The sequence below is a fragment of the Mchenga conophoros genome, linkage group LG6 (genome assembly GCF_057382185.1).
Source record: "Mchenga conophoros isolate Kocher_MC1m ecotype Shallow Benthic linkage group LG6, M_conophoros_male_GT1.1, whole genome shotgun sequence".
Classification (NCBI taxonomy): domain Eukaryota; kingdom Metazoa; phylum Chordata; class Actinopteri; order Cichliformes; family Cichlidae; genus Mchenga; species Mchenga conophoros.
In genome coordinates, this window is record NC_140531.1 from 43,238,231 (window position 1) to 43,256,717 (window position 18,487).

General features: G+C 43.8%; 1 protein-coding gene across 1 annotated transcript in view; it reads right to left on the reverse strand.

Moving 5' to 3' along the window:
- Positions 1–2,182: 2,182 nt before the first annotated feature.
- Positions 2,183–18,487, reverse strand: part of srd5a2a (steroid-5-alpha-reductase, alpha polypeptide 2a) — a 28,003-nt gene continuing 11,698 nt past the window's right edge. Inside the window, exons 2-5 of the mRNA XM_085278285.1 lie at positions 6,398–6,561; positions 3,552–3,653; positions 3,315–3,465; positions 2,183–2,918 (exon numbers count right to left, since the gene is read on the reverse strand). Coding sequence (XP_085134411.1) covers positions 2,852–2,918; positions 3,315–3,465; positions 3,552–3,653; positions 6,398–6,561 — 484 coding nt within the window. The 3' untranslated portion in view covers positions 2,183–2,851. The remainder of the gene's footprint in view (positions 2,919–3,314; positions 3,466–3,551; positions 3,654–6,397; positions 6,562–18,487) is intronic.

Sequence of the window (18,487 nt, forward strand, 5' to 3'; positions counted from 1 at the left end):
ATACAGATTTATTTTCAATTAGATGATGACGACATTGCTCCTTCGTTGCACTGCTTCCTCGAGTGCATGAGAGAAGTCAGAGAATGGCTTTCAGACAACTCCCTTATCCTGAACGAAAAGAAAATGGAGATTGTGGTGTTTGGCAACCATATCCCTAGGGGCCTACCAGCTGATACCTTTGGTTCCTTTGCCACTTCTTTCTCTGACTCAGTTAGTGACCTAGGGGTTCTGCTGGACAGGTCTTTCAAATTTAACAAACAAGTGTCTTCAGTAATCAAATCTAGCTTCTACCAACTGCGCCTTATTGCCAAGGCTAAGCACTATGTCCCTCATAAAGATCTTGAAAAGCTCATTCATGCTTTTGTGACTTCTCGATTGGATTACTGTAACTCCCTCTACTTTGGTCTTCACTCCGCTCTCCTTCACAGACTTCAGCTTGTCCAGGATGCTGCGGCTCGCCTCCTGACTGGCACTAGAAAGCATGCCTCTATCACCTCAGTTCTTATTGAGTTGCATTGGCTACCCATAAAATATCGCATTGAATTTAAAATATTGTTGCTCACCTTTAAAATTATAAATAATTCAGCCCCTCGTTATCTTGTCGATCTTCTTAGTCTATATGTCCCTGGGCGAGCCCTCAGGTCTTCAGCCCAATCACTCCTGGCTCAGCCTAGATCTAGACTTAAATCGAGGGGTGACCGTGCTTTTGCCCTGGTTGCACCGAATCTGTGGAACAACCTTCCCATCGCTATCCGTGCGTCAGACTCCGTTTTATCTTTTAAATCCTGTTTAAAAACTCATTTATTCTACATAGCTTTTCCATCTAGTTAGTGTCCCTGTTTTATATTTGGTTCCATTTCTTATTTATGTACTTTATCTTTTAGCTATATCTGTTCTTAGTAACTTTGTTCTTATATTCCCTTTTATTGTTGTATAATTAGTGTCCTTAACCTGATGACATATGTGGTACTTTGTTAATAGTCTTTTATTTATTGTCTTAATTTTCCTTTTTATCGTAAAGCACTTTGGTGTACCACTGCTCTTTTAAATGTGCTATACAAATAAAGTTGTATTGTAAACTCTGAACAATACATTATGTTACAGATGTTAATATTAATTAGTCAGTGTCAATTGTTGATTCGTCCTGTTCTCATTGTATGAAGAATTATGATGGCTGTTTGCATACAATGCACTCTCTCTCTCTTCATATGTGTGTGTGTTTCTCTGGTGAATTCCGACAACAGCTTTATGTTAATGTACAATCCTTAATATGTTTTATGTGTGTGTGTGTGTGTGTGTGTATGTTGGGGGGGTGGGGGGGGGGTGGGTTCCAGTCTTCCAGAGGGAGTGTTCGCCCGGGGCGCCAAACAGGCTAGGACCACCACTGCCCAGAGCAAACAATATTGTTTGACTGATGGCCGTTAATATAAAGACTTCGGACTTTACGTTTCCCAATTTTTGCTTTAAGTTATTGTTATTTACATAATAATGTAAATAACCTGTGGGCTCAAAATGTGGTCATAAATATTTTGTACTTGTAAATCAGTTTTGTGTGTGTAAAAAGAATTTGTGTGTGGACTTAGCAAAAAAACCCCTGCAAGTTACAAGTACGAATTTTGACCCTATTTTTCTTCCTATCATCTGATTGGTCAATGTCATGTCAATCACAAATGTAACAATCCAATCAGAGAACAGATGGGTTTGGCTGTCGAGGGGCGCTTTTTTTGAACTGCAGGTCCTTGAAGGGAATAAATGCCCATTTACATGCCAGCCCAGCGTTTTCCTTCATCACCACGAAGGAAAACAGTCTGTGGTCGTCAGAGTTTGGTGATTTTTATGTCACAGGTCTACGTGTTTAATACAGGGACTTCCACAGCCTTTTCAACAGCGCTGCGGACCGCGGGGTGGGGGGGCAGTGTTTTGAAATGACAGTCTTCATTACAAAGCTTTCTTCGTTATGAATTAGCATACATGTTTTTATTGAACATTTGAAGAACCAGCAAAAAAAACAGAACAGAACACACAAATTCTTTTTGCACATACAAAACTGATTTACAAGTACAAAATATTTATGACCACATTTTGAGCGCATAGGAGTAGTCGAACGCAGATCCACTGAGCGCTCCACACAGACAGCATCGTCAGAAGGAAAGTTGATCAAATAAATTACAAGGGTTCAAGGTTCAAGGTTCAAGGTTCTTTATTTGTCACATGCATAGTTATACAAGTATAACACACAGTGAAATGTAGCCTGACAAATGTTGTATTGTTCGATACATATGCGTACCGAACCGAAAGCACTGTATCGAACGGTTCAATATCGATACGAATATCGTTGCACCCCTACTAAATATGAAATTAATTTTTTTGTGTTTTTAATAATACAAAATCATAATGTCCTGTTAGTACGGCATGCTGGCCTCAGAGCAAACCAGGCTGACCCACGCACACTCGGACCTCCATCATAACACAAATGACAATATCCAGAACACCGCCTTCCAGCCTGCACGCGCTGCTACATCAGAACTAAAAAACAGGCCGTGTGGAGCCAGCAGGTGAAAGAATCCGAACAGCGTCAAATTTAAATCTTCATTCACGTCCTTGGGTCGAGGCTCGTCTCTGTGCATGATGCACGCGCCAGCACAGGAGGACGCGCTCTGAAGTCAAACGCTCATTAGAGGAAGCTACGTCATCAAGGGGAACACTAGGACAACGTCAGGAGTAAAAACCATGCAGGTGATGATTAAACAAATGCATAAACTTTGGATGAAGAGTGAAGCTGGTAAAGAACTTCATCAGAGGATCAGAGGAGCAGATTTCAATCTCCGGAGTCGGCCGAGCTCGGTGCTCCTCACAGGATGAAGGGAATGATGGCTTTCCTGGAGCGAGGGTAGTCCTCGAACCTCTGCTGGTAGTTTCTGCAGAAAGCACAGTTTCATTTCAGAGGAGAGAACTTCTCATGATGGTGTTTGGGTTTAACAGCCAGAAACACAAAGTGAAGCCTTTAAATGGAAACTGTGCAGCATTTTTATCAGCGTTGTGTGAAACATGCTGACGCTGTGCTCTACAGCACACGCCTCAGTACCTTTACGAAGCCCCCCGTGCAGGACTGACCTGGCACTCAAGTATTTCTGGACCCCAAAGACTTTTTAACGAGAGCCAAAGAAACTCAGGGACTTTGTTTCTGAGCACTTCGCTTAGCCGGACACTCGGAATGGTCAGAAATGTGTTTCCTGTTGGAGGACCAGCTGTCTTAATGATCACACTCTCCCAGTCGCATCAGCAGCGGCAAAGCCTCGTCAGAGGCTCGTTACCTGTGGTGCATGCAGGCTCGGGCCCCGATGGAGCAGAGGGTGAAGAAGGCGAAGGCGAAGGCTGGCAAAGACCAGACAGCTACAGCGTATCCACACCACTCCACGATCTCCCCGAAGAAGTTTGCCCCAGACACAAACTCGAACATGCCCCCTGAAACACAGAGACAGCAGCGGCTTAACGAGAGGCAGCAGCCTCTAACGGCGAGGAGGTCTGCTCACGAGGAGGACGCGACGTACCATGGGGGACTCTGTAGATAACCTCTCCAGGTTTCCTCAGCCCACGCAGGATGTAGTCACTGTGGATGTTGATGATCATACCGAGTGCAAACACAACAATACCTTCAGACACAGACAGAGTTCATCAGGTGCGCCTGTACAGCTTCACAAGACAGGTAAAATCACCTGGTCTAAAGCCCCACCCACACATCACTTTGTAGCTGACAGCTTGGCACTTTGGGCTTGGTTTCCTGGGTGACCAGGGCCCTATTTCAGGAAGCCGGTTTAGAAAACTCAGAGTGAAAAACGATACTCAGGGTTGAGTAACCCCGAACTGTCCAACTCGGAATATTCGGTTTCAGAAAGGCTGATAACAAGTAGTTCAGTCAACGCGGAGTTGCTTTAACCCCAAGTTAAGCGCGCGCACGAGGATACATAAAGCCCTGATTAGTGGAGCACAGATTAAGCGAGTCACCATGGAGACGGAGGGAAAGAAGGCGCGGTCAATGTATGTCACAGCGCTTGAGGCCGAAATTCTGATGGCAGCATATGCCGATAACATGCAAATTTTGTAGAAAAAAAGTAACACAGCCTCAGCTGCAAAAGAAAGGGAGCATGCATGGCAAAACATAGCCGACAGAGTCAATGCGTGAGTGTTAATTTAAACATTGATCTAGGGATTTCCACCCATTTAACACGTTATTTTATTTTATTTTATTTTTTATTTCATACATTTTATTTTGTGACGTGATGTGAGCGCAGGTGCAACCCAACAGGCCCCAAACGTTCCTGGCAGCAAGTAAAAATGAAATATAAAAATATAGTCCAAACAGGTAAGGTGTAATTGTATTATGAGCCATAGTGCTTGGTCTGTTTGTCCGATGTAAATCAATTGCAGTTAGAGGCTACATTAATTTTCTTTCTGTAAGCACTTATTGAAACTATCTGAGCACATTACAAGTACATATTTGCTTACTCTGTATGCTCAAATGTGGCCCGTTATAGCCAACAGAAAAAAAGCGGAGGCCCGAAAAACAGGTGGGGGTCCTCCACCACCACCACTCACAGAGGCTGAGCAGTTGGCTTCCACATTTGTGATAATGTTGGCAGCATCACATATGATCTTCACAGTGCAGAGAACACAAATTAGCATCCATTACTATAATGAAATAATTTGTTAGTTTGACATGCTACAGGGAACTATGTACCTGTACATTAATGCTGTGGAAAGACTTCCTGTTCACATAGTCTCCTTCATTTACTGAAGGAGCAATGATTGGAATGTGAGTGCCATCTATACAGCCAATCACGCCTGGGAACCGTGAGAATAAATGTAAAATTTAAGTAGTAGTTCAAATATCACCACATCATGAATTAAGTTTCGTTCATCCTGATACCTGCAATTTTGTGGAATCCCTCTTTGATAAATCTTGTGGGTCTATGACCGGGGAACACCACAGACGAGTACAGGAGACGTTTCAGTGCAACTGTAACATTCCTGACTGCCCGACAGATGGTAGCCTTGGAAACGTGCTCAGCGTCACCAATATTATACAGAAAGCTCCCGTTTGCAAAAAACCGAAGTGCGATACAAATAATATGTACAGAACTGAGAGGATGTCCGCGATATGTCACATGAGCAATATTAGGCCTGAGGATGTTATCCAAATGAATTATAGATTGTGCTGAAAAACGGTAACGTTCACACAGGAAATCATCAGGAAATGATAAAATGTCCGAACGCGCTCTGATCACTCTCTCCCGGCGGAGAGCTCTGCGGAGAATTTGGGCTTCAACATCTACTGGCTCTTCAAGGAAGGAGCACGCCATGTCTGACACTTCCTACAGTCAGGTTTCCGACAAAGGGGCGGAGACAGTCAGGGTTAGTTGTAGTAAACCTGCTAGGGGGCAGGTTAGCTTCACGGAGTGTGTCGTCATAGTAACTCTCTCAGAATTAATCTAAACTCGCTTTGTGAAACCGAAAACCCAGAGTTTTCGTTAACTCAGGATATACTTACTCAGAGTTTGCTCTAAACCGGCTTCCTGAAACAGGGCCCAGGTAGCCTTTCGCTGAGGTTTACCTGCATAAACTTACATGTTCATACGAGCTGCTGTCTTCTTTGAGGCCTGGTGTACGTCACCCGATTCCTTTTTTCTTACGTTGAATCGTGTTGATGGCCCAACAACCAATAAGATTATTATTAGTGTCAGAGTTCTGTTCCCATGTGTAAGATTAGCCGAACTAAACTTATAAAGACGTGATTATGAGTGGGCTAAATTTAGCTTGTCTGCCAACGGTCCAGGACCCTGAATCCAGACTGCAGACTGTAATGCAGGTTCTGTGTGTGGTCTCCATGAAGCCGCAGAGCATCATGGAGACCACACACAGAACCAGAACACAGAACCAACCAGCCAGATGCTGAAGCCGAGTTGGCTTTCTTGTCGTAGTTTTATCCCAGTGTGGAAAACAGAAGACTTTTAAAGGTAAAAGTCAGCAGATGTTTGAATCAGCAATCATATACGTGGTGACCCTGACATGACCTCTCTGTGTGGAGGCGTGGTGGTGGAGGACTTCACTGCATCTTCCTCCTACGACTGCTGCCTTCTTGATGTAATGATAACGGATGATGGTGATTGGTCAGTGTGGTCTGGATTAAAGACCAAAGTCACTACGGGACGTCCAGCTACGACTCCCATCATGCCCTTCACTGACCCACACCAATCAAAGCCTCGCTGTTAAACATTCCTCTTTAAGGAAAAACCCACCAAGGACTGTGGGTAATGTAGTTTTTACAGCCTCGAAACGAAATCTTCAGGACAATGGTGGCGAGGCCTCATGGTGACTGGTGGGTGTAGCTGTGACTCACCTGCAGTGAGGCGGGCGCGGGTCAGCCAGGTGTCCTCAAAGCGAGCGCAGTGTAGCAGGAAGTGGCCCTGCAGGAAACCGTTGAGCGAGCAGAAGATTACGGCGTAGACTATGATGATCAGCGGGATGGGTCGTCCTCTGGTCAGGAAGGCGTAGATTATGCTCCTGAGGGACAAACTCATGTTACCTTCTGTTTGAACTTCACCCCCCTTCAAAGTAAAAGTCTCCAGTGATCTGCAACGACCCCCCTTCCAGTTTGACATGGAGCTCCCACACACAACAACCTTAAGTGTCAGTGGGTTAGAAAACCCTCCTTCAGCATCTGTTTGTGTCCCAGATAGAGGAAACTCCGCCCACGGACAGGTCTGTGTGCTTACCTCAGGACTGTCTCCCTGATGTTTTTAAATAAACTCTAAAAAATGAAACAGATGCATTTTCCAAGAAGTGTTCAAACATCCACCCAGAATTCCCGGTTTCTCCACTCGTCATGCCATGATGACATAATTCAATGGCATTTTGTCAGAATCACTGAGGTGCACGCCTCAGTTATTAGTTATCAGCGAATGATTATCACTTTCAGAGTTACTGTTGTGATGTCACTACAGCTGTTAGCAGAGCTGCTCTGTGCAGCGTTATGGCATAATAATTTTAAGGGAGAATAAAAAGTCGACACACATATCTCATTCCTGACGGAGGACTCTACCACTACACTTCTCCAGTCCATTCACAGAGTCGTTGCATGGCAAGACATGGATAGGAAGTGGGCGGGGCCTTTTACCGTCATTTTATTACGACGCAAAGTACAAACACCTGTGGACACACAATCCAACACCCCCACTTGTACACAGGTTGGGGAAAAACAATCCTCCGAAAAAAACATCTTACATTCCAAACACAAATACAGAGAATTTTTCTAACTTAGACTTTGAAACTGGTTTCGTCATCATATCTGCTACCATTGACTCAGTTGGACAGTAATCAGTGAGCACTTTCCTTTCATGTACAGCTGACCTTATAAAATGATATTTCACATCAATGTGTTTACATCTTTGTCTGTTCACTGGATCTTTTGACAAAGCGATTGTTCCCTGATTGTCCTCCAATATCATAGGTATTTCATACTCAAACTCATCAAGATCTTGAATCAAATAAGTCAAATACATACATTCCTGAATTGTTGCTGCTAATGCCATGTATTCGGCTTCTCATGTTGATAGTGCTGTAGTTGTCTGCTTTTTGGTTTTCCATGATATCAAAGGACCATTTTCATTTAGGCTTACACAATAACCTGTCATACTGCGTCTATCAGAAACATCGGATGCCCAATCTGCATCACTGTATGCTTGTAGACCTAGTTTTCCACTTGAACATTTCCTAAAACACAGTTCTTTTCCTCGACTACCTTTTAGATACCTCAGAACATGTTTCACTGCTGTCCAATCATCAACAGTTGGCGCATTGAAATGTTGTGACAGTTTGCTGACAACATAGCTTAAATCAGGTCGCGTACAATAGCTCAGATAAATAAGACATCCTACCGCTTCACGATATCTCCTCACATCTGGTAATGTCTCGAATTTATCAGAATGAGTCCATTTCTGTTCACAGGGTGTTAACCTTGGCTTACAGTTTTGCATGTTAAATCTCTTTAAAATGTTCTCAATATATATTTTCTGTGACATTCTGACACATTCTTTTTCTTGAATAAAATCTATTCCTAGAAAATGGTTAAGTTTCCCCAGATCTTTCATTTGGAATTTAGAAGAGAGCATTTCTTTCATGCCTGAAAGCACATTTTCATTGTTAGCTGCAATGAGTAAATCATCCACCCACACTATGATGATTACTTTTTCACTTTCAGTTTCTTTTGAATACACACAATGATCAGCAATATTTTGTCTAAATCCACAACTGCTTAAATAGTCATGTAAGGTTTGGTTCCAGTTACGACCCGATTGCTTCAGCCCATAAAGTGATTTCTTTAATCTGTACACCAGTTTATTAGTCTCACTTGATTCTGTCTCAAAACCTTCTGGTTGTTGTATATATATTTCTTCATTTATTGGTGCGTGTAGATAGGCGGTTTTTACATCCATCTGGTGAACCAACATATCATCCTGAACCACTTTCTGCATCAAAACTCTCACACTCGATAAGTTAGCAGTCGGTGAAAAAGTCTCCTCATAATCAACTCCTTTTGTTTGACTAAAACCTTTAGCCACAAATCGAGCTTTATATCTGTCTGATCCGTCTGAGTTCTTTTTAACGGCATAAACCCATTTACCCCCCACTGCTTTCTTACCCTCTGGTAAGGTGGTTAAAGTAAATGTGTCATTCTCCTTAAGGGATTGGATTTCTTCATTCATCGCTTTTTCCCCATTCTTTTGACTCACTTGACACAATAGCTTCGCTAAATGATGTGGGTATTTCACACAATCTGTAGCAATAATCAACACTGGTTTGCATCTGTTCATTTTCACACTCTTTCACATCCGTGATATAACCACTCAAATAATCAGGTCTCTTTCTGATTCTGGATGGATAACGTGTAGCTCCAGCATCTACTTTATCATCGGTTTTAACCTCGGACTCAGTTTGACTGCTTTCACTACCATCTGGAATATCCTCATCCTTCGTCTGTTTGGGTTCACCATCTTTTCTGGATTCATAAACCTCATCTTCATACATCTGATCACTCTGTGTTTGTTGATCCATTGTCGCGGGATTTAGTATTTTTATCAATCTGTGCTTTTCAACTTTCCCGGTTTTTGGGAAATAAATCAAATATGCTGGACTATTTTTGTCATATCCCAAGAAAACACCTTTGTCGCATCTTGGATCCAGCTTTCCCCTATTTTGTTTATAAGCATAGCACAATGATCCGAATTTTTTCATTCTAGAAAGATCAGGTCTTTTTCCAGTTAACATCTTATACGCTGTCTGACCTGTACGTTTGTTAAAACATCGGTTCCGAATCACTCCCGCGGTTTGTACTGCATATGGCCATAAAGACTTTGGCAATTCGCTCTCAACTAACATGCATCTCGCCATGTCAAAAAGTGTACGCCAGTTCCTCTCTGCTGTTCCGTTTTGATGAGGCGAATATGGCGCCGAAGTTTCCTGCCTAATGCCGTGTCTACTTAATAAATCTCTGAACTGTCTGCTTGTAAATTCAGTTCCATTATCAGAACGAATGCACTTGATTTTCCCATATGACGCCACCTCTGCAATGAATCTTTCAGTTGCTTGAGTTGTATCACTTTTGTGTTTCAGATTATATACAAATGTTGCACCTGAATAATCATCAACAAACGACAAAACATACTTAAACCCTTCTTTAGAGTTTGGCGTAATCGGACCAGCTAAATCCGTATGTACCAACTCTAATGCTGCCCTGGCCTTTTCATCTGGTTCTCGGTTCCTAGTTTGAGTAAACTTCCCTTGTATACAGGCTTCACATTGCATGTTTTTGTTGATTTTACCCTTAATTTCCATTCCATCAACGACATTTTGCAGATTTTGAACATCCTCATAATTACAGTGTCCTAGAATTTCATGCCACGTTTGCATATCAAAACATCCATTACATTTCTCTTCAAACTCTTGCACAGTGTTTATAAAGAACAGTCTCTCGTGTTCATATATAGGGAATTTTGTTCCATCAACATGTTTAAGAAAACTGTCCCCGTGTTTGAAAACCACAGTGGCTCCGTTACTAGTAGCTGCTTTTACTGACAAAATGTCCTGTGGAAACGATGGAATGTAGAGTGCTTGTTTCAATGTTACCTTGTGACTGCGTCCTTTACTGTCAATCATACTTATCTCAGCATCTCCTCGCCGCTTTGCAGCTCCTCTGCTCCGCCTTCCGTCAGCCAACTCTACACAATGAGCCTCGGGTCGAAATGTGTCATCAAAAGTCTTAAAACTCTCGATCTTCGTAAAGATATGTGACGTCGCTCCCGTATCCACCAGTAGCTGGTTATTCAGCATCTCTTGGCCGCCGTCCGGGACCCTCTGGGGTTCGGAGCCCGTCTTGAACGCGTAGTCCTTCTCCACAACCCCTCTCGCTTCATCCTGTCTCAGCTTCCTTCTACAGGTCGCATCTTTGTGTGTACTACTCCGGCAAAAACTGCACCATACTCTGGATCGGCACGTTCTTGCAGTGTGTCCCTTTAGTCCACATTTAAAACACACAATCTCATTATTCTTTGATCTTCGGTCATCTGCTCGCCATGAAGTAGAATCCTGGTCTAATTGCACTTTTGTCCTCATTACGTTGTCATCAGTTACAGCCGCACGCATTCTCTCGGTTTCTTCATAACTTCTGAGTTTTACTTTAAACTCTGAAAATGTGATTTTTGCTTCGCTCTGTGTAACGTGCACAATCAGGGGTTTAAACGTCTCTGGTAGACCTCTCATTATCATTGCGATCAGAAGTCCATCAGTTAATGACTCACCCGCATTTTTTAACGCTGTGATAATTGCTTCTGCTCGGATAATATAGTCCGTCACACTTTCATTCTTTTCATTTGTGAGAGAAGTAAGTTCGGTGTACAGACTTATGATCCTTGGCTTGCCCACTCCTGCATAATGACCTCTCAAAATATTTAGGGCTTTCCGTCCGTCATCAACTGCATCTCTCATAACTAACGATAAACTTTTGTCATCCAGAAATTGTATCAACTCTGCATATGCTTCTGCATTTTTGTCATCATCTTCACCATCGGCTTCTTCATCACCCTCAGCCTTTAAGATGACATCTTTCAAATCTTGTAGTCTGAGATGACCAAGGAAATTCGTTTCCCATATCTCATATTACCTTTCATCTCCATCAAACTGCAAACGGGAATATCGACTGCCCGACTCTGCCGTGTGTCTGCTCATGATGCACAAAAACGCTTACTCACTCAATTGTGCCAAACTTTTAACACCTGCCGGTAACTTGCGGTTTCAGGAAACGCTGCCCTTCCTTTGGCAGTTACAGGATCTCTTTACTGCTGCTCTGGGCCCATAACCTGTTAGCAGAGCTGCTCTGTGCAGCGTTATGGCATAATAATTTTAAGGGAGAATAAAAAGTCGACACACATATCTCATTCCTGACGGAGGACTCTACCACTACACTTCTCCAGTCCATTCACAGAGTCGTTGCATGGTAAGACATGGATAGGAAGTGGGCGGAGCCTTTTACCGTCATTTTATTACGACGCAAAGTACAAACACCTGTGGACACACAATCCAACAACAGCAATGATCTTTTCCAGACGCGAGGTTAGCCGTGTCAGCAGGTCTCCTGCCTTCAACACTTATTCCTCCTGATTCAGTTCAATTCGATTTGATTACTGCCAATTGATAACAACAGTGGCCTCGAGGTGCTCTATATTGTAAGGTAAAGAATAACAAAGAACCAGGCTCAGGGAGGGGCGGGGCCATCTGCTGCGACCGGTTGGGGTGAGAGAAGGGAGACAGGATAAAGACATGCTGTGGAAGAGAGACAAAGATTAATAACAGATGTGATTCAATGCAGAGAGGTCTGTTAACACATAGTGAGTGAAGCAGAAACACCCAGTGCATCATGGGAATCCCCCAGCAGCCTAAACCTGTTGCTGCATAACCAGTTTTTCAGCATCACTCTGAAACAGGATATTTGTCATTTTTATCCTGGGAGAAGAAAGTCCTACATTATGGTTTCATGTGTGCACTGAAGGCCATATCCTGGTCAGAAACAGGTCTGAGGTCTAGCAGGACAAGCACAGAGATGAGTCCACTGTCAGAGGCCATAAGAAGATCATTTGTAACCTTCACTAAAGCTGTTTCTGTGCTGTGATGAGCTCTGAAACCTGACTGAAACTCTTCAAATAAACCATTCCTCTGCAGATGATCTGTTAGCTGTTTGACAACTGCTCTTTCAAGGATGTTTGATATAAAGGAAGGTTGGAGATTGGCCTATAATTAGCTAAGACTGCTGGGTCTAGAGATGCTTTTTGAGTAAAGGTTTAACTAGTAGATAATGAGCCCAGTAATACAGACTGTGGTGGTTATAGCAGGCTCCATTTACATGCCTCCGCTTCCAACAACTGTGGACTGTGAAATCACAGCAGTGACTCCTGAACCGGTCACCAAACTATGGGATGAATTTAACTGTCACAGGTGGACTTCCAGCTGGAAGAAGCGAGATGGCAGCAGAAGAACCAACTTACACTTAAATAAATCAGCCCACTTTAACTCTAGTTCGTACAAGTAGTTTAGTGCAGTAGTGCAATAGTAAACTTAATAAATTGGGCTTTGAAAATGCCTAAAGTGAAGACAAGGAAGACGCAAGCTGAGCTGTTTAACGAGGAAGATGACACTAGCCAAACCTCAGCTAGCATCGAAGCACCGGAGGATGAAGAGTTGCTAACCAGACACGGCCCGGGGGACCATGAGGTCCTGAAACAAAGAAGGCAGTACTCCGAGGCAAACAAAGTGTTAAAGGATAAGAAAATTCACTTCCAAGCTCCTTTCCAGCTAAACTCAGACTTTTCTATGATGGAATGATGTTGTACGGATCCATGGTGGAAGCGAGCTATCCGGTTGTTCAGTCTGACGTCACTAGCCGTGTCTGGGCCTAAACTCCGCTGCAGGTCCATATATCAAACGATCACTGTGGCATTACTGAGAGTTGAAAAACTGTCTAAAGTCTTTCATCTTTAATAAAATGATCAGCGTTCTGCTCTACCAGGTGTAACAATTGAGTTTAACATCCAGGCATCCATGAAAACGGAATTTATGACATTTAACGGAGTTAGAAGTTAGCAGGGAGTTAGCTCGCTAGCTTCTATCTAAATACAATATAGCATGTCCTGACTGCGGGGTTTTGGAAACAAATTAAAACGTACAGCTCTGCTATCACTTCCAGCATAAATGAAGACAGAAAACTAAACAGCAGTGACGTTTGTAGGGTTACTGAAGTTGGGCTAGCTGGTATATAATGATGTGCTACGTGACCGCTAGCGACACAGCTATGTTAGCATAATATAAACAAGCTAACTTTTTTTCCACTCGATAAAAGTTAACGTGAGTGTTCTCGGTGGTCAGGAACAAATGTAATCGCATGGCAGGATGCTGTAAAAGGACCAAACTTCAGCCAGGAGAACAACTGAGATAATCCATCCACAATACGAGGTTAGTCATTCATATACTGCTGCATGGGCTGGGCTGTAGTTACATCCTAAGGTTTTAAAAACTGAGCTTAAATAAATGATTAGCGGTAATAAAAGCTGAGGGAGGTCAACAGTGATCACTGACTGTTTTAGGAGCTTTTTGAGATCAAATAGAAGAAAATACAAAACATTAAACATGTTAACAACACAAAAGCCATATTAAACGCAGACTACTTTAGACCCGGAAGTAGGATTCGTCGCGTCATCACTGAACAACCGGATAAAGATGTGCATCCTCCACGCGATCAGGCAAAAGTGGAATTTAACTATCGTCTGGATGTCTCCGTGTGTCTGGAAGCGGCTCACTGAGCATTCGTGAACATTTTAAGTTTTGTATGCAAAGTTTTAAACCCAGTATTTTAAAGTGTATGCTTCTCTGAGCTCGTCTGTTCATTGTTCTAAAAAATATAACGTTTTGAAATAAGATTGTTCTTTGTGTTAAACACTATAAAAACAAAACGAACTTCGTGGATAGCACGGCTGGATGTAACGATCCCTCCAATGATAAAGCACTTTGGAGAACATGTTTACAATAACTATTGAGACAATCCTGAACTCGATCCAACTGAAAGTCAAATGTTTCCCAACATGCTGGCACAGACTGCAGGGTGTGCCTGTCAGCAGCTCTGTTATAAGTAAGTGCACATGATATATTCACTGTCACTGGTAACAAAGAGTTTGTGTGGCTGAATGCAGCCCTGCAATGAGAGCGCGCTCCGCCTGACAGCCTGCTCCAACAATAATGGAAACCTTTCTGTGATCACCTCAGAGATTTCTTCTGTTTGTCCGGTTTAGGGTGACGTTACAGCCAGGAGGCTCTATTAAAGGTTCCAGGAGAGAACAGCGCAGTAGCGCAGGTGTTTAACTGAGGTTAGGGTTTAATGGAAACTCATTATTTATGCTGGTGACAGTTTTGATCATAGTTTATAATATGGGAAATGGTAACATGGCTCAATCGCCCATCCATCCACTCATTTTCTTCCACTTATGGAAGCCCCCATGGCCGGGTTATGGGAACAGCAGCCTAAGTAAGGATGCCCAAACCCCCCTCTCCAGTTTATCCAGGGGAACCCTGAGGCGTTCCAAGGCCACCCCGGGGCCTCCTTCGGATACGCTGAAACACCCAGGAGGCATCCTTGTCAGATGCCCAAACCACCTCAACTGACACCTTTAGATGTGGAGGAGTAGTGGCTCTGAGCTCCTCTCGGATCGCCGAGCTCCTCAGCCTCTCTCTAAGGGAGAGGCCATCCACCTTGTGGAGAAAGCTCATTTCTGCAGCTTGTGCCGTTTGTGATCAAGCTCATGATGAAGGTGAAGGTCTGTAGTTGTTGTCACCTTCGAGGAAGAGTAGTTCAGCTCTTTACCTTCTCGAGCTACTCCAGGGTGCATGGGAATTTGCCCCACCAGTCTACATGTGTTTTGAGGACTTGAAGAAGGCATTCAATCGTGTCCCTTCGAGTGTCTTGTGGGAGGTTCTTCAGGAGGTGCTTTAAAGCTCTCAGTTTACCAGTCGGTCTACGCCCCTACCCTCACCTATGGTCACGAGCTGTGGGTAGTGACCGAAAGAATAAGATCGTGGATCAGGCAAAATGAGCATCCTCCGAAGGGTGGCTGGCATCTCCCTTAGAGACAAGGTGAGAACTTTAGCCATCCGGGAGGGGCTCAGAGTAGAGCTGCTGCTCCTCCCATCAAAAGGAGCCAGCTGAGGTGGTTTGAGCGTGTCCAACTGGGAGGAGGCTCCAGGGCAGACCCAGGCCATGCTGGAGAGATTATCTCTCGGCTGGCCTGCTGTAAAGGCTGGAGGAGGTGGCCGGGAGAGGGAGGGCTGGGCTTTCTGCGTGTTTTAAATTGATGACTTTGTTTTGTCGCTGTTGTTGGGCTCTCTCTGCTATGCTTTTCTTTTGATTTACTTGTAGTTTTGTTTTAGTTAGTCCACCCAGACGTGCGCCACCGTGAACGAGTGGGAGGGAGTCTTGTGAGGGTGGACTAACTTCTTTATTTATTTGTTTTTATGTTTGTTTGTTTATTTGTTTGTGCCACATCCCTCTACAAAACGTACAGTTATTTCTTTTGGATATCTCATTTTATATCTTCAACTATAAATACATAAAATATACATAAAATTCATTGACATGGAATTTTATTGTTGACGCTCCATATACTAATACCACATAAATGTGTTCTTATAACTGCAGGAGGACAGGAAGCTATGTGGGCATATCGCCTGTATCGTCTGCCAAGACTGCCCTCATTACTAAGAAGAAGAAAGCAGAAACAGATTTTAAGAAGGTGAGTTTTCCTTCCATGACGGCGCCGCTGCCGTGCACGCGCTCCTGGGAGCGGTGGCGTTAGTGACGTTAGTGCGTCGCGTCCATACCATGTAGTACTGTTATATGAATCGTAAGACCATACAGTAATGTTTATAATAATGTGTGTACATTATGTCACAATAATTTCCTACTTGCACACTTGCACCTACTTAAATACTACTAGTGCTTTAATTTGATTATTTTTAAAGTCATGTGTTTTCTGTGTCAGTCTTTTAATTTGACACAAGGGGAGACGACAGGATGATCTTCACAGGTGGGCAGACTTGAGCAGGTGTCGTACTGGATCCTAGAACAAGAAACATCCAAAGAAGAGCTGTGAAGTGTGGAAGTGTGCTTATTTATTTTTTATATTGCATGTTTTGGTTATATCTTGTGGAGTGTTTTATTTATACTGCATGTTTTGGTTGCATCTGTCAATTTGGGCAGGAGGATACAGCGCCAGCAACCAGGGACGCGGAGCGAGCGGTCCGACTGCTGCAGCAACAGGAGGCCAGATTACGCACTGCGGGAGATTAGAGGCGGCGGACGGGCCGGTGCCGATATATTGGTGGTCACAAAGAAGCGGCGGGCAGAGTTAAGAGCTGTGCCCACCCGGGGTAAGTCTTTTGACTTGTCCCCTTTTAATGAATGAAAGCTGCCTAAAAGAGTAGTGACTGCCGCTACCTCCCTTTCTTTAGCACACCGGGGCGCAGAACGCGGGGAGGAAGGCGAGGACGCCGCCGGGTTTCCCTCCTCCACCGCTTCACGGGATTTTTAATTCTTTTTTTTTTTTTTTTTTTTTTTTTCTTTTTTTTCTTTTTTCTTTTTTTTTTCCTCTTCTTCTCTTTTTAGGGGAGAGAATCAGAGTAACTCACCATATGACAAGATGTTGTCCACATCTTGATGGTAATGCAGTGATTCTGAAATATTTATCTGCAACCGAAGAAGGAAATAATACTTGTACAAAGTCAAAGTATTTATTTATTTACTGTACTATAGTATTAGGGCTAGTATTTAGTTTCAATTTAGGTGCAAATTTTGATAACTTTATCCCAACTGTTCTGTTTTTTTCAGTTAGTTTCTTCTTTCTTTAACTGCAACTTCTACTTACTTTACTCTGATTCTTTTCATTAGCACCACACAAGGAGTGATAAATGGATCAGTATCAGCATTTCTAACTGTCAATAAATTAAAAGTCTAATAAAAAGCAGAGATGGGAGAAGCAAGTATCACTCAGAAGTAATGCATTTCTTGGACTATTTTCAGCTGCGGGTTAATATGCTTTTTTTTTTTTTTTTTTTTTTAAATGACATCAGAAACAGCAGTATGCGACATTACGTGATGGCAGAGCTTCAGTTCATCCTTTGTCATTTTTTTTTTTTTTTTTTTTTTTTTTAATAAATAGGACAGGGGGAATGAATGAGAGAGAGAGGGGGAGAGAAAGAAAGAAAACCAAAGGGGAGAAGAGACGGTGAGAAGGGGGGGGGAAGAGAGACAAAAAAAAAACAAAAAAAAAAAACTCCTGGGTCACCTGTATGGAGAAAAAAAACAAACAAACAAACAAACAAACAAACAGAGGAGACAGCAAACAACAAAGAGCAACATAATAATAGAGAAAACAAAGCACCATCACAATAAACTAGCTAGTCATAGATATCAGTATTTACTAAGTGATAAACGATATTGTGCAGCACGCAAGATAGACAGCGCACAGTGTGCTTTGAGGCAGCAGCCAAGAAAGCTTTAGTCCGCGTCTGTGAATACCCATGTGTGCATACCTGTGTGGATCAGCATGCTTGCATTCCAAAGGTTTCTCCATGTAATAATCTGCTAGGGAGTGTGGGGGGGCCACAGCCCCGTCCTCCAGGGTGTGAAGCGGGTATGGAGGAGATCAAAACTCCAGACATCCAGAGGCCCCCAGAACACAAGAGACCATGGAAGACCAACAGAGGGGCAGCCGCGCCACTGTCCCAGTAAGAGCTGAGGAGAGTCCCAGATGAGGGCTCGCCCAGCAGCCGCGGAGCAGAAGTCAGGGGGAGTTGCAGTGACGCGCCCGTGAGCTCCGCCGGCCCCCAGCTGCGCCTGAGTGACCGAGCCCCAGGCCGAGAGGCCGGGGGCACCCCACCTCCAAAGGGGCCCGAGCGAGCCCCAGGCCCCAGGCCCCGACAAGCGGCCGCCAAGGAGTGAGCCGGTGTGTACCCGGACGCCCACCCCCAGACACAAAGAACCACCAACACACCGACACCTGAGGGAGTCCGCCACCGGCAGGGGAAGTGGTGGTGGGTGGAGATAGGCCTCCAAACCTTGGAGGGCCTGAGGTGTCCCCAGAGAGGTGGCGTCTGATACCCAACCTGACATATAGACACAGACATACAGGCACACACAGACACAAACATCCATTCCCACCCTCATGCTCTCATATGCACTCACTCCACACTCAACCAACGTGGAGACAGACATAAAGAGACGCTGTACACACAATCACACTCCCCAAGCGTACTCTACAAACCGGGTCTAGGTACCCTTGCCCCTGGAGGGGGGAATTGCACCCAGACCCAGGTGGTGTTTCCCTTTTCCCTGCGG